General features: G+C 43.4%; 2 protein-coding genes across 4 annotated transcripts; both read right to left on the bottom strand.

Annotated features, from left to right (window-relative positions):
• Window positions 1–1,901: 1,901 nt before the first annotated feature.
• Window positions 1,902–16,910, bottom strand: LOC145511276 (uncharacterized). 3 transcript variants are annotated; one of them, XM_081504230.1, is made up of 4 exons: window positions 16,748–16,910; window positions 16,500–16,590; window positions 11,393–11,569; window positions 1,902–4,005 (listed from the first exon to the last, which is right to left on the bottom strand). In XM_081504230.1, exons 2-4 carry the CDS (start codon window positions 16,564–16,566, stop codon window positions 3,896–3,898), a joined length of 354 nt encoding a protein of 117 aa, XP_081360356.1. In that variant the 5' UTR covers window positions 16,567–16,590; window positions 16,748–16,910; the 3' UTR covers window positions 1,902–3,895. The 3 variants fall into 3 exon arrangements, with proteins under 3 accessions (XP_081360356.1, XP_081360354.1, XP_081360355.1); XM_081504228.1 differs by lacking the exon at window positions 1,902–4,005 and adding an exon at window positions 9,076–9,361; XM_081504229.1 differs by lacking the exon at window positions 1,902–4,005 and adding an exon at window positions 9,076–9,361 and having other exon boundaries at window positions 16,708–16,774.
• Window positions 16,911–21,337: 4,427 nt separating this feature from the next.
• On the bottom strand, window positions 21,338–22,255 carry LOC145510890 (olfactory receptor 2T27-like). Its single transcript, XM_081503052.1, has one exon. The coding sequence runs from the start codon at window positions 22,214–22,216 to the stop codon at window positions 21,338–21,340; it is 879 nt and encodes a 292-aa protein (XP_081359178.1). The 5' UTR covers window positions 22,217–22,255.
• Window positions 22,256–22,658: the final 403 nt, after the last annotated feature.

Here is a 22,658-nt window from a genome sequence, read left to right as displayed (position 1 = left end):
CAATTCTTTGCATTTAGTTGTTTATGTCTCCTCAGTCTCCCATACTCTGTGACAGTTTTGGAGTCTTTATTTCACTGACCAGTTATTTTTTTAGAAATTTGAGATTGTTTGAAGTTTTCTCATGATAAGATTGAAGCTATGTTTTTTGGCAAGTATCCCACAGAAATGGTATGTCTCATAGCCTTGCATGAAATGGGACATGGGTATAGAATTCCAGTGCATCTTATCAGGAGCTACATAGTTAAAAAACATTATTTATTTGGTTGCACTGGGTCTTAGTTGCAACACATACAATCTTCAATCTTCGTTGTGACATGTGGATTCTTTAGTTGTGGCATACGAACTCTCAGTTGCAGCATGCGGGATCTAGTTCCCTGACCAGGGGTCAGACTCAGCCCCCATCCCCTGCACTGGGAGCATGGAGTCTTAGCCACTCTACCACCAAGGAAGTCCCAGAAGTTACATTATGTTGACGTATCAACTGGTGATGCTAATCTTGATTGCTTTTTTAAGGTGATATCAGCCAGGTTTCTCCAACATAAAGTTACTGTTTTTTTCCCTTTGCAATTAATAACAAATTACAAAATTGTACTGTTGTAACAAATGGATAACAGTAAAAAACAAAAACAAAACAAAACCAAAAAACTTAGGGGTTTAATACAAGAAAAGTTCATTTCTAAGTTATTTAAACCCATATAGATGTTCCTGACTGGGCAGCTCCCCTCTAAGAGTGAGGAAGAGGCCAGACTCTTTCTATCCCATGGTTCGGTTCTCCCATTCTCTGGGATTCTTGGGATCTTGGTTAAGTGTTCTGCATCCAGCTTATTGACAAGAAGAGAGTCTAGAGGATTATGCAGCCTGCCCCAGGGGTCAGGCCTCAATTACATGGCTTTCAAGGAAGTAGTTTATTCAAATGCAGCTTGCAGGATCAAGGTACCAGGTTTACAGTCCGTATGGCTTGGTAGTGGGGTTCCCCAGTGGCTCAGAGGTAAAGAATCCACCTGCAATGCAGGAGACACGGGAGATGCAGCTCTGATTCCTAGGTTGGGAAGATATCCCAGGAGAGGGCATGGCAACCCACTCCAGTATTCTTGCCTGGAAAATTCCATGAACAGAAGAGCCTGGCATGGCCTCTAGAGTCAGAGGCATAGCTTCAAATTCCAGCCTAGAAACTTGGGCAACATATGTCATCTCTCCAGGCCTCAGTTTCCCACTTGTACTAAAGGGATAGTGTTATCACTCCGCCTGATGAATGGGGTTGTAAGAGCTGCCAACGTAGCTCCCTGGCAAGAAGCAAATACTAGACATCAGCAAATGACTCCAGTTTGAAAGTAGCTCCCTCTATGCTCTAGGGAGAGAGAGGACTACCAGAAAGAATGATGTGGAAGACATAGCCCTGGCCCACTTCCTTCAGACCATGCTGACCTCACTGAGGTTATAGCTGCTTCTGTGTCTCAGGATCCCCTCTCCCTTTTCATTTCCTCCCCAGATCTCCATAGTTACTGTCACCATGACTGCACAGGCCACAGCGCAGCTTGCTTACATCTTCATCTTCATGTGGCTGCTGACTCCAGCTGCCAAGGGCACCACCAGAGCTGACAAGCTCTTAGAACCTCCTGGAAGTTCCCCACTCAGGCTTGATGTGAGGAAAAAGCAGTACTTTAGGGGAACAGCAAAGAGTCACACAGGAATGGGAATGGGGATGCTGAGGTTTGGGAAGGCAGCTGGAGGGTGAGCAGAACTAGATTCTGGGAGGTTCCACATGGTGGAAGGACTCAGGCTTTAGATGGAGGGCTGAAGAGGGCCATGGCAGAGGTAAGCACGGAAGTAGGAATAGCATTGGGTTTTCATTCTAGGAAGCTCTCTTAGACTGTAGGGTGCAGGTAGAAAGACAACAGGAAGACAGTACAGGGACGGAGTTTATTTACTTTTTAAACATTTTACTTTGTATTGGAGTACAGCTGATTAACAATGTTGTGATAGTTTCAGATGAACAGCAAAGGGCCTCAGCCATATATATACATGTATCCATTCTCCCTCCCAAACTCCCCTCCCATCCAGGCTGCCACACAATATTGAGCAGAGTTCGTGTGTTATACAGTAGGTATCCATTGGTTATCTCTTTTAAATATAGCAGCGTGTTACATGTCTATCCCCAACTCCCTAACTATCCCTCCCCTCCATCCTTTCCCCTGGCAACTGTGTGTTCTCTTGTCTGTGAGTCTCTCTCTCTTTTTTAATAAGTAAGTTCACTTTTATAGTAAGTTCATTTGTATCACTTCTGTTTAGATTCCACATATAGGGATGTCATATGATATTTCAGGGAAGGAGTTTAAACAAAGAAGTAGTAGGGACCTGCCCAGGGCAAGCACTCTTTAATGTTGCTATAACTGAGAGTAATTGATACCATTCTGTGCACTTCTATTTGCACTGCTGCCTCCTGCCTCCTCACCCAGAGTAGGGAAGAGGGCAAAGCACCACTCCTGTTCAATGTCTACATTCCTTTCCTTGGCTATTCATAGTTAGCTCTGGATTCCTGTCTTCTGGGCTGGGTTTAGGACTTCCCACCTAGATAAAGCCCTTTGCTGCCAATTCTTCCTTAGTCCCTGCCAGAGCTCTGGGATAAGCCCTATGTCTGAGGAGCTCCACAGAATTCTGTATTTACATTGTACAGTTGGACAAATCATGAATCACTGATTTTTATAGCTCTTTACAATTTGAAAATTTGCCCAGGTTATTTAGAATTAGATTTATTCATATATTGTAGGATTTGTGTGTGTGTGCTCATTTATGTATGACTATAGCCTGCCAGGCTCCTCTGCCCATGGGAATTTTCCAGCAAGAATACAGCATTGGGTTGCCATATCCTCCTCCAGGATTGTAGGATTTATATACAGTAAAATGTAAATGTGTTGACTAATGAGTTTTGACAAATGTGCCCATGTAACCACTCCTCCAGGCAAGATATAGAAGCCCTCTCCCCCCATATCCTCAAGGTCCCCAGTCTCCTTGAAGTCCACCTGACTCTGGCCCCAGGCTTTCATCTCCATCTTCACTGTCCCACCCTGGAAAAGTTAGGCAGCTCTTCTGCTCATAAAGTAAGTCCCCTACATATGAATCTCCAAGTTGTAAACTTTCAAAGATGTGAATGTGCATTTGTGTGTCCGGTCACATAAGTTAGTTCATGTGTCTGGCAGATATTGTCACATGCATGGATCCTCTACAAGTGGCTGTGCTTTTGAGTACTGTACAGAGTACAGTGGTATAGTATCTTTATTTCAAGCTAGATCTGCTATAGAATGACTTCACTGAACTCCTTGCTGTCCAGCATGAGGAGCTTATTAATGAAGAGCTGATGGAATTGGAGGCCCAGAGAAAGCATGAAGAGAGACAAGAGGAAGAAGTAACTGAATGTATCGCTGATTCTGATCGTGACGCCAGTTGTCTTGCTGTTCACACTGTTTGCTGAACCCAGGGTAGGCAAGGCACAAGCTTGTGAGGAGCCGTAGGAACTGCAGACGTGTTTATTCTCTCCTGGCTAGCATGGCAGCCATAACATGGTCTCTCTCCTGCTGATGCAGTAGCCATAGCAGCAGCCGCAACATAGCCATAACACAACCTCTTATAACATCATCAAGATGCTGATCCAGTGTAGCCCCAGTGAAGCAGCAGCCAGGGCTTTCATAGTGAAGCTCATACAGGCATACCACACACAGCCCCCAGGGCTTTTCCAGTGGAGTTTATATAACAAAAGTAGCCCCTGTCCAAGCGAGTACCTCCTGCCACACATGAGCAGTGCTATAAATGATCTCAGCTGTTACATAATCATTGTTTACAAAATGTGGGGCAAGAGCAAGAGGCTCTGGGGTGAGAGAGCCTGACCACATCATCTTGGCTAATTTGCTCTTTCCCTACACTGAAGAATCCAAGAGATTAACGACACAGGAAATGGCAAGGGGATTCTCTCTGTTTGAGGAGGCACTGTTAGTTTTTGAGGCGCAGGACCTGAAAGTAGAAAGGTACACAAAGATTGCAGCAGCTATTCAGTATGCAATCCAGTACTATATCTCATCTATTGAAAGAAAAAAAGAGCTACTAACTAGATATCACTGGATAGTTTTATCAAGAGAGTAGATAGAATTGAATTCAGTAGGAACCAGAACCTGTGCCATCAATATCAGGCATGAGTGAAACTGAAGTTTGCCTTTCATCCCCTATTGCTCACAATCCTTCACCTCTATCATTTGGCTCCTCCTCTCCTTCCTCCAGTCAGTAACCTTCTTGTCTGTTTACTTGATGCCAGCCTCAGTATGCCAGCTGTTTTACTGTACTACTGTATTTTTCAACGTACTGTACTGTAAGATTATGTTGACTAAAAAATTAGTCACAATCTGTAAATAGAGTTATTTCATTTGTTGGAAATGTTTAGGACCCCCAGCCTGGGAGACAGCATCTCAATAGCTCTGAAGAGGTGGGAGTGGGAGTCAGGTTATATACAAGTTTGCAACAAGCAGCGGGGTGGGCAGGCAGTCTAAACATCAAAGATTATTGGTAAGTAAGGAAACTCGGAGAAGGCAATGGCACCCCACTCCAGTACTCTTGCCTGGACAATCCCATGGAGTGGAGGAGCCTGGTGGGCTGCAGTCCATGGGGTCGCGAAGAGTCGGACACCACTGAGCAACTTCACTTTCACTTTTCACTTTCATGCATTGGAGAAGGAAATGGCAACCCACTCCAGTGTTCTTGCCTGGAGAATCCCAGGGACGGGGGAGCCTGGTGGGCTGCCGTCTATGGGGTCGCACAGAGTCGGACACGACTGAAGAGACGCAGCAGCAGCAAGGAAACTCAGATATCAAGTTAAGGCATTTAGCATTCTCCTATGTATGCTAAGACGTCAGCCTTTGGGCTCACTGGATTTATTCCTTTCATGTGCCCCTCAGCTGTCTGGGGGCCAAATCCTGTTTCCTGATTGATTATATCCTTAATTCCTTGTTCACTGTAAGGGGTGGCAGGTGAGGCAGATGGCAGCTTCTTGCATTCCCCCAGCTCTTCAGGATTCACTGTGGAGGGTGTCGACAACTGCTGGATCCCAGGCACTGTGTTCCCTTTCCCACATTCACATTTGGAGGGCCAGAATCACAGATAGCTGTGACATATTTTTGCCCACCAATATGCAGGAAATATTTCATTTCACAATTAAAAACATTTTATTTTTTTGTGTTTGTTTTTCATGTATTATTTGTGTGAAAACATTATAAAACCTTTTACAGTGCAGTACTATATAGCCAGTTATGTTAGTTGGGTACCTAGGCTAACTTTGTTGGACTTAACAAACTGGACTTACAAACGTGCTCTCAGAATGGAACTCATTCGTAAGTAGGGCACTCACTCTACTCGACTGGACTGAGGTGCTATTTGGCACCACCTGGACACAAGGCTATGGGCAACATAGGTTCTGGGGGGCCAGCTCTTCCCAGCAACAACTCTCCCCCATGGAAGGAGGAGGTCAGGGCACTGTTTCCACCAGGTTTCAAGCCCTTCCATCCTGCCCTCCTCCCCGACACTCACTTTCTGGGTTGGGAAGACAGAAGGAAGGTGTGAGATTCTCTTCCTTGTCGACTGAAAATAGCATCTGTTGACTGAAAAAAAAATGACAACTTAAAAGTTGTCACCCTGCTCATTTAACTTATATGCAGAGTGTATGTTAGTCACTCAGTCGTGTCCGACTCTTTTTGACCCCATGGACTATAGTCTGCCAGGCTCCTCTGTCCATGGAATTCTCCAGTCAAGAATACTGGAGTGGGTTGCCATTCCCTTCTCCAGGGCATCTTCCCCACGCAGGGACTGAACCCAGGTCTCCCGCACTGCAAGCAGATTCTTTTCTGTCTGAGCCATCAGGGAAGCCCAAGCTTTCCATATGGAAGTCAAATTCTACAAACTCTAAAATAGTTTTAATCTTGGGATCTGGCATTGGAAGAGTCCTTTTCTTTCTTATTGTTTTGTTGTTGAACTCAAGTTCGTGTGCCTGATGTACAGTGAGGTCAAACAAACTAAAACATCAGAGTTTGGAGCAGAGAGAGATTTACTGCAAGGGCCATGCAAGAAGAATGGGTGGCTTGTACTCAGAAAACCTGAACTCCCCAATGATTTTGGGGGAAGAGTTTTTTTTTTGGGGGGAGGGGGGGAGAGTTTTTATAGGAAAAATTTAGCTGGAGGTCTGCAGACTGTTGGCTTCCCTGGTGGCTCAGATGGTAAAGAATACGCTTGCAGTGCAGAAGACCTGGTTTTGATTCTCTGGGTCTGGAAGATTCCCTGGAGAACTGATTGGATGGGGTGTGGTAACAGGGTGGTGTTACAGGAATCTCAATCATCAGTCCTTTGGTTCCAACCAGTCTCGGGTCTGTGTGCTTGTTCAGTTTAAAGTTACCATCTTCTACCTGGGTGGGTATTCAAGGGATTAGATCTGATAGACTGCCTGAAGAACTATGGACGGTTTGTGACACTGTACAGGAGGCAGTGATCAAGACTATCCCCAAGAAAAAGAAATGGAAAAAGGCAAAATGGTTGTCTGAGGAGGCCTTACAAATAGCTGAGAAAAGAAGAGAAGCGAAAGGTAAAGGAGAAAAGGAAAGATATTCCCATCTGAATGCAGAGTTCCAAAGAATAGCATGGAGAGATAAGAAAGCCTTCCTCAGTGATCAGTGCAAAGAAATAGAGGAAAAAAATGGAATTGGAAAGACGAGAGATCTCGTCAAGAAAATTAGAGATACCAAGGGAACATTTCACGCAAAGATGGGCTCAATAAAGGACAGAAATGGTATGGACCTAACAGAAGCAGAAGATATTAAGAAGAGGTGGCAAGAATACACAGAAGAACTATACAAAAAAGATCTTCATGACCCAGATAACCATGATGGTGTGATTACTCACCTAGAGCCAGACATCCTGGAACGTGAAGTCAAGTGGGCCGTAAGAAGCACCACTATGAACAAAGCTAGTGGAGGTGATAGAATTCCAGTTGAGCTATTTCAAATCCCAAAAGATGATGCTGTGAAAGAGCTGACTCAATATGCCAGCAAATTGGGAAAACTCAGCAATGGCCAAAGGACTGGAAAAGGTCAGTTTTCATTCTAATCCCACAGAAACGCAATGCCAAACAGTGTTCAAACTACCATAAAATTGCACTCATCTTTGCTACTTCATTAGCAAAGTAACGCTCAAAATTCTCCAAGCCCGGCTTCAACAGTACATGAACCATGAACTTCCAGATGTTCAAGCTGGATTTAGAAAAGGCAGAGGAACCAGAGATCAAATTGCCAACACCCGTTGGATTATCGAAAAAGCAAGAGAGTTCCAGAAAAACATCTACTCTGCTTTATTGATGATGCCAAAGCCTTTGACTCTGTGGATCACAACAAACCGTGGAAAATTCATAAGAGATGGGAATATCAGATCACCTGACCTGCCTCTTGAGAAATCTGTATGCAGGTCAAGAAGCAACAGTTAGAACTGGACATGGAACAACAGACTGGTTCCAAATAGGGAAAGGAGTACATCAAGGTTGTATGCTGTCACCCTGTTTATTTAACTTAAATGCAGAATGTATCACGCGAAATGCCGGGCTGGATGAAGTACAAGCTGGAATCAAGATTGCTGGAAGAAATATCAATAACCTCAGATATGCAGGTGATACCACCCTTATGGCAGAAAGAGAAGAAGAACTAAAGAGCCTCTTGATGAAAGTGAAAGAGGAGAGTGAAAAACTTGGCTTAAAACTCAATATTCAGAAAACTAAGATCATGGCATCCAGTTCCATCACTTCACAGCAAATAGATAGGGAAACAATGGAAACAGGGACAGACTTCATTTCTTTGGTCTCCACAATCACTGCAGATGATGACTGCAGCCATGAAATTAAAAGATGCTTGCTCCTTGGAAGAAAAGTTATGACCAACCTAGACAGCATATTAAAAAGCAGAGACATTACTTTGTCAACAAAGGTCCGTCTATTCAAGGCTATGGTTTTTCCAGTAGTCATGTATGGATGTGAGAGTTGGACTATAAAGAAAGCTGAGCGCTGAAGAATTGATGCTTTTGAACTGCGGTGTTGGAAAAGACTCTTGAGAGTTCCTTGGATTGCAAGGAGATCCAACCAGTCCATCCTAAAGGAAATCAGCCCTGAATATTCATTGGAAGGACTGATGCTGAAGCTGAAACTCCAATACTTTGGCCACCTGATGTGAAGAACTGACTCATTGGAAAATACCTTGATGCTGGGAAAGACTTAAAGCAGGAGAAGGGGACGAGAGAGGATGAGATGGTTGGACGGCATCACCAACATGAAGGACGTGTGTTTGAGCAAGCTTGGGGAGTTGGTGATGGTAGAGAAGCCCGGCGTGTTGCAGTCCACGAGGTTGCAAAATGTCTAACAGGACTGAGCGACTAAACTGAACTGAACCTGAGTGGGGGTCTTAATTCCTATGTAAGAACTCAGAGATACATTGTTATGTATATCCCTTGAAGAAGAACCAAGACCCTGCTTTATTACTGCACTAGTTTCTTGATTGCTCCTCCTTTGCTTCTGCTTTCCCTCTCTCCCCTAATTAGTAACTGAATCTGGTTTTTGGAACTTGGAAGGTCTTGGAGGCTGAAGAGTTTTTCCTACAAACAAGAAAAGGCCCATGGCATTTTTCACGAGAACAAATAATCTTAAAATTTACATGTAGCCTCTGCCCACTTTCCCATCTCTCTTTGTGCCCTAATGCACACTATCCCTGGTGCCAAATAGTACAGATCTCCTCAAAGTTCATGTAAATTCTTAACCTTTCCCTAATCAAATTCATACTCTCCCACTTTTATCTACCTTGTGTCTAGAGTGATCAGCTTTGGCTACCTGAGCAGGGGTATCACTCTCATTCTTGCTTTTTGCGTTGCTTTTTAAACATTTAACATGTGCATATCCTTATTCTCAATATGCCCTGGGATCTTCTTAAAAGAAGGGAGCCAACACTGATTGTGTGAGGGTGGATACACAAATAAACCTTGCTGAATGGTAAATAAATGGACAACTGAATATACCTATATAAAATTTAATAGACATGAAAGAATTTATAAACCAAAAAAAGACCTGTTTAATTCATAAATGGAGATGGCTGGGCCCTTGCAGGAGCTCAATAAAGCAGCTTCTCTAGGAAGAGAATAAAGATGATGGAAGGTAGGGGTCTGATCCTGGCCCCACTGTTGATGGCTGGTCTGCAATTTTTACTCTGGTTAGCAATTGGAAAACCCATATAAGTTATCGTCTCTTTGCACAGATCTGCTTGTATGCATCTTTTCACTTCAATAGCCATGTCTTTAAGACCTGCAAGAAACCATAAATGAGACTTCCACTCTCATCCTTCTTTATAATCCATTTTTTACCACCCCAGACTGGGCTGGAGTGAAATAGAAACCAGGCCACACAATTTGAGTGTGAGTCATTAAATATGACTCTCTCTAGCAGGGCTGGAATTCTCCAAACACAGGGCCTTCAAATCCTCAAATCCCCTCACAGCCCATCTCAATCAAATATTGGAACCCTCATGGAACTTTATGAACCTTCTTTAAATAAGCTTTTTTCCAAGTCCTATTATCACTTGGGGATCTCAGTTCAGTTCAGTCGCTCAATTGTGTTCGACTCTTTGTGACCTCATGAACCGCAGCACCCCAGGCCTCCCTGTCCATCACCAACTCCCGGAGTCCACTCAAACCCATGTCCATTGAGTCGGTGATGCCATCCAACCATCTCATCCTCTGTCATCCCTTTCTCCTCCTGCCCTCAATCTTTCCCAGCATCAGGGTCTTTTCTAATGACTCAGCTCTTTGCATCAGGTCGCCAAAGTGTTGGAGTTTCAGCTTCAACATTAGTCCTTCCAATGAACACCCAGGACTGATCTCCTTTAGGATGGACTGGGTTTTTATAGACATTTTATTCAGATAATAATAAGAATCTCTTCCTTTTATTGGTCCTCAAATGACTTTGTTAGTAGCATCTTGCATGCTGCTATCTATAAGGATTTGATGTTTCTGTGTTTTGGTTAGGTATAAACCCTTTCTGATTTTAAGGAGATAAATCCAATCTCCTATTCTTTCTCTTTTTAAAAATATCAATATCAGCCATAAAAAGGCTATCACTTTGATTGTATTTCCTGCCTTTCAAAGTGCCTTCAGATACATCCTTTCACATGGCAGCTGTTGGTGATTTCATCTCACCTCCTCTGGGTGCCATTTCCAGTGACTGCTATGTTAAAGCAAAGAACCACCGTTATGCAAACTATAGAAAGTAGAAATGTACGAATCCCAGAGACCAACCAAAATGACTAGCCCCTGTGATTATCTCATTAATGAAGAATTCAAGAAGGCTGAGCTCCCCAGAATTAGCAGGAGGAAGAAGAGCTATGAAAACTACCCAACCCTCACGGTCCTCTGCCCACTGCTGTTCACACTGCATTGTGTGCATGTGTGCTAAGTCGCTTCAGTTGTGTTTGACTCTTTGTGACCCTATGGGCTATAGCCCGCCAGGCTTCTCTGTCCATGGGATTCTCCAGGCAAGAATACTGGAGTGGGTTGTCATGCCCTCCTCCAGGGGATCTGCGTGACCCAGTGATTGAACCCATGCCTCCTGCACCTCTTGCACTGCAGGTGGATTCTTTACTGCTGAGCCACTGTGGAAGACCCACACTATGCTACTATTCATAATGCATTTCTAACTTGTGTCTTCAGTTGATTTAGAATTTTATGTAGGATCTTCTCAAATTAAGCACAGTAAATTATGCTTTATGACATCTTTGAGGAAAGTGTAAGTTTAGTCACTGCCTTTCTCCAAAGTTTTTACTTTCAAAGTTAAAAAAAAAAACAACAAAACAGGGTTAGAGGCAACACAAACTACCCCTGTGTTTAAAAAAATTAACCAAAGTTTGCAGAGGTTGAAAGGTCACCCAATATGCTGAAATAGCTTCCTCAAAGATATCAGAAAGTCTGGTAATAAGAGCATGCAAAAATTCATATATGAACAAATGAATGTGAGAAAACTAATTAGACATATCTTCAGAATCAAGCCACTGTGAGTATCCTTATTTCTAAGAGATTTGAACAAAGTTTATTTCTCCTTAACCCCGCCCTTAAGTCCTATGCCCCATAAGCTTGTGAGAGACTGCCGCTTGTTTAAGTGCCACCTGTTGTGTCTACACTGCATTCTAGAAAGTGAAAGTGAAGTCACTCAGTCGTGTCCGACTCTTTGTGACCCCATGGACTGTAGCCTACCATGCTCCTCTGTCCATGGGATTTTCCAGGCAAGGGTACTGGAGTGGGTTGCCATTTACTTCTCAAGAAGGAAAAGTACCTAGAAAAGTACCTGTGTTTATGATGCCAGAAAATTCAACACACTGGAGTTTATCTGCTCGGCACCACTTGAGATTGGTGTTACACTTTCTTCCCATCACAGCAAAGCATGTTGGACACTTATAGCCATTGGACTGGAATTTATTAACATCCTTCTCATCGAAGTCATTTATTTTAATCTCCCAGGAGACTGTACAAAAATAAAAAAGAAAGAAAACTGGCTGGCTATTTACCACTGGCAGGTAAATGAACCCTTGCTCATGGAGCATAATTAGAGTTAGATCTGCCCCATTCACCCTCCCCAGTACCTTACCCCAGCATTTTATGTGTGATATTTAACACTGGAATTACCACAAAAATTCCTACCTTTATGGAGCTTACATTCTGATGGAGAAGGCAGACAGAAATGACACAGTTTGTCAAGTGATGATGAACACTCGTGAGAAAACTAGGATAAGAAGGGCAGGGTGTGGTTGCAATTTATAGTATGGTTCGGGAAGTTCTCACTGAAAGAGAAACTTTTTTGAATGGAGTCTTAAAAGAGATCTCCTTCCAAATACCTGTACAGAGTAACTAAGTCTTACAAGTAAAGGGTACAGGATATTCAAAGAAGGGGCTGACAAGAGGGAGCCTTAACTCCTGCATTCTCTGCCTTTGGGGCTTGATAACATCCTAGTGAACTGAAGTCCACTGACCAGCCCCGGTACCTCTATCTAGCTGCTGGTAAGAACAAAGACCAGATCTGGCTGCCCCGGTGAAAGATGTGCAGCAGAGCAGGGAATAGAAGAAACTATGGGTGAAGAAGTAGAAACCTGTGGAAAGTAACAGCAAGTTGAAAAAAGGGAGTAAAAGTCAGTATTTATCAGCAAAACTTTCTCAGACCACAGGTGGTTTCAAATTAGTCAGCTTCCCCCTCCAACAGAACCTCCCCTCTGGTGGCTCTGCCAACCCCCACAGGGAGAGTAGAGTGTGACACCAGGGGAACATGCCCACTTGGGAGTCTGCATACCCTCCCCTCATCCTTCCTGGATATCAACAATCCTGAACTTTCTTGTTCAAGTACCACAAGCAATTTGCAGAGCAGGTGGAATGGGGAGCTTGGACTTGGAAACTGGTATGTCAGTGAAGGGAGGGGTGGGGTGGTGAGAAGAAGTGGGCTGGAGACCAGGGTGGGAATCTCTCAGTGCTGGCATTCCCTGGCATGGAATCCCAAGGAGTGTGAAAATCCCAGGCATTTTAGGTCATTCTGAAGGTACATTTGTCCAGTAAAACAAAGATTCCACCTACACCTTTTTGTTTTTAGCCTAATGTGTATCTTTTAAATATTGAGCCGTATTGCCCTGGGTGCTGCAAATGTGAGGGCAGCAAGCTTTCCATCCTGGGCAAGAGCAGGGGTTGGGGAGTTGGCTTCTGGGGGCTGAGAGTCACATGCTGCCATACAAAGAGGAAGAAGCAGAATCCAGATTAAAACCCTTTGAGATATTAAAAAATTTAGCAATTTCACTTCTATTTCCAAAGAAAACAAAAACACTAATTTGAAAAGATATATGCACCCCTGTTACTGCAGCATTACTTACAAAGTCAAGATATGGAAGCAATCTAAATATCAATAGATGAATGCATAAAGATGTGTTTTATATATATACAATGGAATATCAGCAGTAGAAAAGAATGCCATTTTCAACAACATAGATGGATCTAGAGTATATTATGCTAAGTTAAATAATTCAGCAAGAAAAATACAAATATATGATTTAACTCATATGCAGAATCTAAAAAACAAATGAACAAACATAACAAACAGACTTATAAATTCAGAAAACAAACATGTGTTTGGAGGGGAGGGGTGTAGGAGGATGAGTGAAATAGATAAGGGAGATTAAGAAGTACAAACTTTCAGTTACAAAATAAACTGGTCAAAGGGATGAAATGCATAGCATGGGAAATATAGTCAATAACATTGTAGTAACTTTGTATGGTGACATATGGTAACTAGATGTATCATGGTCAGTTTGTAATGTAACAGAACTATCAAATCACTCTGTTGTATACCTCAAACTAACAGTGCTATAAGTCAATTATACTTCAATTAAAAAAAAAAAACAACACTGTTACATCACTAGTAACTAAACTCCAAAAAAAAAAACCAAAAAACAAAAAACCTTGAGATTTAAGGTTTTTAAGGGTAACCTGGCCTGCCTTCCCTAGAGAGTCTTGTTTGATGGAACACATACAGAAAGACAAAATTAATTTAAAAAAATCAAACAAACTAAAAATTTTAAGTCATTAAAGAGGTTTTCTAATTCACAGTTTCTCACCAATATGTCTCATATGCCCCTTTCTCTCTTTCCAAACTCTTTTACACCCCACTCTGATTGAAGCTACTTTGTCCAAGGTGTCTATTTAAATTTAGTTAAAATTTTAAAAATTAATAGTTTGGCTCCACCTGTTTCATTTCAAATGCTCAATAACCACATGTGGCTAGTGACCACTGTCCTGAACAGTGTAGACACAGACATGTTGCTCACTGCAGAAAATACTACGGGACAGCACTGCTCTAGAGTCTTTCATGGTAAGATGAACACACATTGAAAATTGAAACTAAAGCATGTTGGTGAGAGTTTGAGCAACAGGCATTATCTGTTTCTAATGAGTAAATTAGTATAATTTCTTTAAAGGGCAATTTGATAATACAGAATAAAAATTCAGATTACGCAAACTCTCTGATCCAGCAATTCCTAGGTATTTTCCTACATGTGTAATTGTACCAAGTCATTTACTGAAGTATCCCCTGTGATAATAAATGATTAAAAGTGACTGAAATGCTCATGGTTACATGGATTCTGGGATGTCCATGAAATGCATATATACAGAATATGTTGTTCTAACATGCACTGATATGAAAAGCTTTCCAAGGTGTATCTTTAAGGGAAGATGTAGAACGCTAGGTATAAAATGCTGCTATGGGAAGAAAAAGGTACATTTTAATATGTTTATAAATACATGAACCATCTTTGGAAAGGTAAACATGAAGGGGATAACTGGTTATCCACAGCTCCAAAGAACTGAACTGGGGGTCTACAGAGGAGAAGATGATATAGTCTCCATCCTATACCTTTTTCATTATATACCTTGAGCATATATTATTTATATTATTTGAAAAGTTATCTAATTAAAAACAAATAAATATAAGTAAATAAAAACAATGGGAAATAATAGAAAAGATGGGTCCTAAAGTTTGCTTTTGTCCCTTAAAAAAAGTCCTGCAAAACCCAAACATTCATAGGCAAAATTCCTGAATAGACATTTTTTCCAAAGAACATAAACAAATTGCCAACAGGACTGAAATGACGCACAATATTTAGTCATTAAGGAAATGCAAATCACAACCACAATATTTCACCTTACACCTGACAGAATGGTCATCATAAATAAGATAAGAGATAACAAATGTCGGTAAGGATGTGGAGAAAAGAGATTGTAAACTGGCATAGCCACTAGTGGAAAATAGTACGGAGGATCCTCAAAAAATTAAATACAGTACCTCTGTATTTAGTCCAGCAATTTTACTTCTGGGAATACATTCAAAGGAAATGAAAACACTAAAAAAAAAAAAAAAGATAGCTGCACCCCCATGTTCGCAACAACACTATTCCTAACAGCCAAGAATGGAAGCAACCTAAGTTTCCATCAATGGATGAATGAAGAAATTGTGAGATCTCTCTTTTACATATAAAAAATATATATATATATGTCTCACTCATCCATAAAAACCAAGGAAATTCTGCCATTTGTGGAAACATAGATGGACCTTGAGGACATTATGCTATGTAAAGTAAGTCAGACACAAAAAGATAAATACTGTACGATCTCACTTATATGTGGAATCTAAAACAAATTCATAGAGAAAGCAATCAGCTTTGTGGTTACCAGAGGTAATGGAAAGGAGCATTGGGAAAATGTGGTCAAAAGGCACAAACTCTTGGTGATAAGAAAAAAAGTACTAGGGACGTAATACAACATGATGCCTACAGTTAACACTGAAAGTTAGGAGAGTAAATCCTGAGTTCTCATCACAAAGGAAAAACTGAACATACTCAGTAATTATTTCACAATAAATGTAAGTCAAACCATTATGCCACACACCTTAAACTTATACAGTGATGAACAGTGATGTATGTTAATTTTATATTAATAAAACCAGGAAAAAGGCTTATTGTAGAGAACATTCAAGCAAACTTCACTATAAATCATAGCCACAAAACAAGCTCTGACTGGCAGAGTATACAAGGGCAATTTTGAAGAAAAATGGTCACCAGGTTAAGCGTGGCAGTATTACTTCCTCCTCTTCCCTTGAAGTTGCCCTCGAGCCTCCCTGTGCTCTCTGGTGCCCAAGGCAATGATACCTGAACTGGAAGAAATACTGGAGTGGGTTGCCATGCCCTCCTCCCACAGGGATCAAATCAATGCAGGGATGTATCCTGCATTGCTGGCAGATTTTTACCCACTGAGCCATCTAGGAAGCCTATACTAGAGGCATGTGTGTGAGGGCTAAGTCACTTCAGTCATGTCTGACTCTTTGTGACCCTATGGCCTGTAGCCTGCCAGGCTCCCCCGTCCATGGGATTCTCCAGGCAAGAATACTGGAGTGTGTTGCCATGCCCTTCTCCAGGGGATCTTCCCAACACAGGGATCAAACCCGTATCTCTCCTGCATTGGCATGCAAGTTCTTTACCACTAGCCCCACCTGGGAAGCCCCATGGATGGGCTCAATTATTTGCCTGAGGCCAGGCAGTAAGGAGTTGGAGTTGATTTGAACTGACACTCAGAACTCTGTTCCCAACACTGGTCAGTACATTGTAAGACCTATGAGGGCAGGAATGATGCCTGTATAGTCACTGCAGATATCCATGCCAAGCATAGCACCCACAAGGAAAGTGTCACTGAGGTATGCAGAATACAGACAAGAATGGAAGAATAAGGGTGGGAATGCATGAATGAGCACATTAATGAGAGAATTCAAAGAGGAATACAGAGGATAATTCAGCTAGGGATACAGGAATGTGGGTGGGGATGTGGTGATGAGAGAATCTGGCTAGAGACACACCCTGTACACTTACCTGCGAGGAAAGGTGCCAAGGCCAGGGTATAGGCCAAGAGGAGGCTTCTGGGAGCTGCTTGTTGCATGGCTGATGCCTTGTCCCTTTCTCTCTGAAAGACAGGAGCTAGTTAGCCCAGGTCCACAAGAAGAAACACCCAGTCTGTCCAGGATCGACCTCCCACAGGAATAGCCTTTCTGCCACTTGTGAACCCTTCCTGAGGTCCTACTTGCTGGGTGGGCCGCTGTGAGCTTGGCCTTTGGAGGCACCTGGTATTCAGAAGTGGTCTGGGGCTCCTTCCGGCTTGTCTGCTACTTTCTACAGGGTTCCGGGAGCAAGTGGGCTGCGTCTAGCTCCCTGGTGTGTTATGTGGCCAGGCAAGTTGCACATATCACCCAGCACCTGCAACCGGGACACAGCTCTTCCTGGAGCGGGCCAGAGAGTACTGCGCAAGCGCAGGGGCAGGGGCCTCTGCTTCCTAATTGGCCCATCCCTATTGGTCCCTCCTCTTGCTCTTCCCACACTTCGCGCAGAGGCCCACGTGACTAGAAAAAGCCTGATGGGCTGTTTCCATGGTCCGGAGAATTGAGAGAACTGAGTCGAGCTGAGTTACCGCTTTTCCTAGTTGTTTGGTGTTCACTCACATACCCGATTAAAGATGTCTTACGGTGGCTGATCCTCTTACCTGTCAACTCTAAACATCTCTGCTTCATCTCTTCAAAATGAAAAGCAGAGCAATAGTTACTAGGGGCTGGCGATGGGGGGCGGGGAGAGGAGGAAAGGGGTAGTGGTTCAATGGGTATAGAGGTCGTTTTGCGATATGAAGAATTTATAGTGATCTGTTGCACAATGATGTGACTATAGTTAACACTATTGTATTATGCACTTAATAATTAAAATGGGAAATTTTATGGCTTTTCAAAACCGCAATTAAAAAAAAAAACCTACTCCTTTGACATTTACATTGACTTCATTCTTTGTGATAAGTTCACTAGCTACTAGGTCAGTTCTAACCACTCTTCAAAATTTTTGGAAATAATTTTATTTATTTATTTATTTTTGACTGTTCTGGGTTTCTGTTGCTGGGGGTGCTTTTCTCTACTTGTGGCGAGCATGGGGCTTCTCTTGTTGCAGAGCACAGAGTCTAGTGCTGACTTAGTAGTTGTGGTGCATGGGCTTAGTTGCTCTGTAGCATATGGGATTTTCTTGGATCAGGGATCGAACCGGTGTCTCCTGCAGGTGGATTCTTTGCCACCAAGCCACCAGGGAAGCCCTCATCAAATGTTTTGATTCTTGGTTTATAATTTTCCTTGCTATAGACCTGTGCAAAATAACTTTCAGTCACAACAAAAAATGATCTATATCTGTGTTAGTGTAGTACTGTGATGGGTTGGATGGTGGCCCTAAAGTTATATCCGTATCTTAATCTTGAACCTGTGAATATTGCCTTAGATAGCAAAAGATTTGATAAAGGTGGGGATCTTGAGACCTTTTCCCTAGATTATCTGGGTGGCCCTTAAAATGTATTCTTAGAGAAGCAGGAGGAGTTTTGAGATAGACTCACAGAGAAGACTCAGAGGAGAATAGGACTATGAGACTATGGAAGCAGAGGTTGAACTGATGTGGTCACAAGGAATTCTGACAGCCACTAGAAGCAGGAAGAGACAAGGAACAGACACTCCCCACGAGCATCTGGAGAAAGGGTGGCTCTCAGTTCAGTTCAGTCGCTCAGTTGTGTCTGACACTTTGCGACCCCATGAACTGCAGAACGCCAGGCCTCCCTATCCATCACCAACTGCTGGATTCTACCCAAATCCATGTCCATTGAGTCAGTGATGCCATCCAACCATCTCATCCTCTGTCGTCCCCTCATGTCTCTGTCGTAAGGGTGGTGTCATCTGCATATCTGAGGTTATCGATATTTCTCCCAGCAATCTTGATTCCAGCTTGTGCTTCCTCCAGCCCAGCGTTTCTCATGATGTACTCTGCATATAAGTTAAATAAGCAGGGTGACAATACACAGGTGGCTCTGCCAACACCTGATTTCAGAATGATGAGAGAATACATTTCTGTTGTTTTGAGCAATTCATTTCAGTAGTTTGTTACAGCAGCCCTAGGTAACCAGTAGAAGTAGCCCCTCTCTGCTCTGGAGGTGATTGTACACTTGGAACATGTGTAATGTGCAATGTGTAATGTGCAATGCCAAAGAATGCTCAAACTACTACACAATTGCACTCATCTCACATGCTAGTAAAGTAATGCTCAAAATTCTCCAAGCCAGGCTTCAGCAATACGTGAACCGTGAACTTCCAGATGTTCAAGCTGGTTTTAGAAAAGGCAGAGGAACCAGAGATCAAATTGCCAACATCTGTTGCATCATCGAAAAAGCAAGAGAGTTCTAGAAAAACATCTACTTCTGCTTTATTGACTATGCCAAAGCCTTTGACTGTGTGGATCACTATAAACTGTGGAAAATTCTTAAAGAAATGGGACTATCAGACCATCTGACCTGTCTCTTGAGAAACCTGTATGCAGGTCAGGAAGCAACAGTTAGAACTGGACATGGAACAACAGACTGGTTCCAAATAGGAAAAGGAGTACATCAAGGCTGTATATTGTCACCGTGCTTATTTAACTTATATGCAGAGTACATCATGAGAAACACTGGGCTGGAAGAAGCACAAGCTGGAATCAAGATTGCTGGGAGAAATATCAATAACCTCAGATATGCAGATGACACCACCCTTATGGCAGAAAGTGAAGAGGAACTAAAAAGCCTCTTGATGAAGCGAAAGAGGAGAGTGAAAAAGTTGGCTTAAAGCTCAACATTAAGAAAACTAAGACCATGGCATCCGGTCCCATCACTTCATGGCAAATAGATGGTGAAACAGTGGAAACACTGTCAGACTTTATTTTTCTGGGCTCCAAAATCACTGCAGATGGTGATTGCAGCCATGAAATTAAAAGACGCTTACTCCTTGGTAGCAAAGTTATGACCAACCTAGATAGCATATTGAAAAGCAGAGACATTACTTTGTCAACAAAGGTCCGTCTAGTCAAGGCCATGGTTTTTCCAGTAGTCATGTATGGATGTGAGAGTTGGACTATAAAGAAAGCTGAGCACTGAAGAATTGATGCATTTGAACTGTGGTGTTGGAGAAGACTCTTGAGAGTCCCTTGGACTGCAAGGAGATCCAACAAGTCCATCCTAAAGGAGATCAGTCCTGGGTGTTCATTGGAAGGACTGATGTTGAAGCTGAAACTCCAATACTTTGGCCACCTCATGCGAAGAGTTGACTCATTGGAAAAGACCCTAATGCTGGGAAGGATTGGGGGCAGGAGGAGAAGGGGATGACAGAGGATGAGATGGCTGGATGGCATCACCGACTCAATGGGCATGGGTTTGGCTAGACTCCAGGAGTTGGTGATGTACAGGGAGGCCTGGTGTGCTGCGATTCATGGGGTCACAAAGAGTTGGACACAACTGAGTGACTGAACTGAACTGAACTGAACTATGGGGTGAAGTCGGTGGCACGGGGTTAGATTTGTGTTCAACCCTGTTGGCTACATCTTGAGAAAAAAACCTGTGGTTTTGTCCATGAGGTGTGGTAAGAATGGGGGCAAGGAGACCTGTTTGGAAATTCCTGACTCATCCACTGCATCTTTAGACTATGGTAGTGGTAGCTGCAACCCTAAGGGAATACACCTTGTGGGAAGGTAAGCATTGACAGTCAAATGGACTGTCTTGAGGACTTTGTGAGAGACTGAATATGAGTGGCGATGCACACCTACTGACCTGGTGAGACATTCACTCAATTACCTGACATGAAAGTGAGATCATGACTTTGTGTCTTGGCGTGATGAATTTGAGGTATCTTTGAAACATCCAGTGGGGTGTCATGTGGAGTTGGGTGTTAAAAGTCTTGTAGGAGATACCTGGCTAGCTTATAAATATATGACCAAGTTTGGTGTCAGGTGGTAACTGAAGTCATGGCCATGAATTAGAGTAATAAGAGAGAGTGTAAATTGAGAAGGGGTAAGCACCAGGTTCTGAGGCACTCATCACTTAGTGGGAAAGGGTAGGCCAGAAGAGAGATTTTCAAGGAGGAACTAACAACAGTGCCAACATTGGATAAGGTAAGAAAATGTTCTTTAGCTTTATCTGTTGATTAAACAGGTATTTATTGATGGACCCTGTGCCCATCACTCTTATAGGAATCAGAATTCAGAATTGAAGCCTTGGTACTCCCATACATTCTAAAGGGAAAAAGAAACATAGAATACACAAATGAAGTTAGAAAAAGATGGTGGAGTGGGAATGACATTTTGGACAGGGTGGCCAGTGTAGGAATCCCTAAAAGGTCACATTTGAGCAGTTCCTAGATGAAGTGAAGGCAAAAACCATGCAAAAATGTAGGGGGAAGTGCCCAGGCATTGAGACCTCTGGGTTGAAGGACCCCTAGGTGGGATTGTGCTTAGGAATTTTGGGCAACAGCAAGAGAGTTATTGTGGCTGGAGGAGAAGAATAAAGGAGACGTTTGGGGAAATAGCCAGCAATGAAGGGCCTTGGGAAGCCCTTGGACACTCAGTGACATGGAGATGATGAGTGATTGCTGCTTCAGACAAGGGATGGATGGAAAAGCTGGCCTGGAGCTTGTTGAGGTAGGGAAGGGGAGTGGGGAGTGGACACAAACCATCTGGACATCTCTCTGAAGTGTGGGAGTTGGAAGGGAATGAGGAGTGCCCCTTTCACTTTTCTGTATGTGGATTTGGGACTGCTCATTCTGGAAGGCAATCCTAGAATGGGCACCCGGAGCCACAGGCACATCTTAGAGGTGAGGATCCTTCTCTCCTGGGTCTTAAGCAGTCCTACCTACCCCACACTTCCCTATGACCTTCTTCATTGCTCCTGTTACTTCCTTGTTCCTGAGGCTGTAGATGACAGGATTCAACATGGGTGTGAGGACTGTATAGAAGACAGACACTACATCATCCTGGCCAGGAGAGCGGTAGGATGCAGGTAACATGTAAGTGTAGACAAGGGGCCCATAGAAGAGGTTGACGACTGCCAAGTGGGAGGAGCAGGTGGCTAGGGCCTTCTTACGCCCCTCCACAGAGGGCATCCGGAGCACAGCTGCTAGGATTAAGGCATAGGAGGTGGTGATGAATGCAATGGGCACCAGGAGGACCACCACACCCGTCACAAAGAGCACCTGCTCATAGGCAGCTGTGTCAGCACAGGCCAACCTCAACAGCGAAGGCACCTCACAGAAGAAGTGTGCTATCTTCCGTGAGCCACAGTAGGGGAACTGCAGGGTCAGTCCAGTCTGGATGGAGGCGTTGAGTGACCCTCCCAGCCAGGAGGCAGCCACCAGGAGCAGGCAGGTCTGGCGACTCATGAGCACCGGGTAGCGCAGAGGATTACAGATGGCCACGTAGCGGTCATAGGCCATGAAGGCCAGCAGGATGCACTCTGCGGCCCCCAGGAACATGAAGAAAAACATCTGTGCTCCACAGCCCCCAAATGAGATGCTTATCCATCCAAAGAGGAAGCCTGCTATCATCTTGGGGACAGTGACTGAGGTGAAGAAGATGTCCAAGAAGGACAGCTGGCTGAGGAGGAAGTACATGGGTGTGTGGAGCCGGGCATCTGCCCAGATCAGGAGGACCATGGCAGCATTGCCGGCCATGGCGAGTGTGTAGATGATCACCACCATGCTGAAGAGAAACAAGTGCATCCGGCTCTCATTAAAAAGGCTGGTGAGAACAAAGCTAGTGGAGGAGGAATGGTTCCAGGTCCCTCTGACTGCCTTCTGCTGAACTTCACTGTGGGAAGGAAAGTGAATCGGCTCACCAAGGGCTCAGAAAGCGTCCACTCTGAGTCAGAGAGAAGGTGATAGATGAACAGCAGAAAGTAACTGGCAAGGCTGGCTAAGGGGCTGTGGGAGTTCTTCCTTACAGTCTTGCCGATTTCTATAGGGTCGACATTTTTTCACAATGAAAAACTGCTATAACAGGCATGGTATTCAGCCAAAGCAGTGTTCAGAGGGGAACTTAAAATTCAAAATGCAAATGTTAGAAAAGAGGAAAGACAAACCAACGACCAACGTTTCCATCTCAAAAAGTTAGAAAAGGAACCACAGTGCACTAGAACACCTTATGTTTTTATAAAAATATGCT

Source organism: Giraffa tippelskirchi, chromosome 6 (genome assembly GCF_054371585.1).
Source record: "Giraffa tippelskirchi isolate mGirTip1 chromosome 6, T2T-mGirTip1v1.2.pri, whole genome shotgun sequence".
NCBI lineage: Eukaryota > Metazoa > Chordata > Mammalia > Artiodactyla > Giraffidae > Giraffa > Giraffa tippelskirchi.
The sequence above is the reverse complement of the archived record's forward strand: the minus strand, read 5'-3'. Positions and strand labels throughout refer to the sequence as shown.

Excerpts from the sequence above, each read along its gene's own strand:
- LOC145511276 (XM_081504228.1), bottom strand. The coding sequence starts at position 16,566 with ATGCAACAAGCAGCTCCCAGAAGCCTCCTCTTGGCCTATACCCTGGCC. Across the intron at positions 11,570-16,499 it reads CTTGGCACCTTTCCTCGCAG|TCTCCTGGGAGATTAAAATA; the intron begins GTAAGTGTACAG and ends ATTTTTGTACAG. Across the intron at positions 9,362-11,392 it reads TTCTGGCATCATAAACACAG|GTCTTAAAGACATGGCTATT; the intron begins GTACTTTTCTAG and ends GGTTTCTTGCAG.
- LOC145510890 (XM_081503052.1), bottom strand. The coding sequence starts at position 22,216 with ATGCACTTGTTTCTCTTCAGCATGGTGGTGATCATCTACACACTCGCC.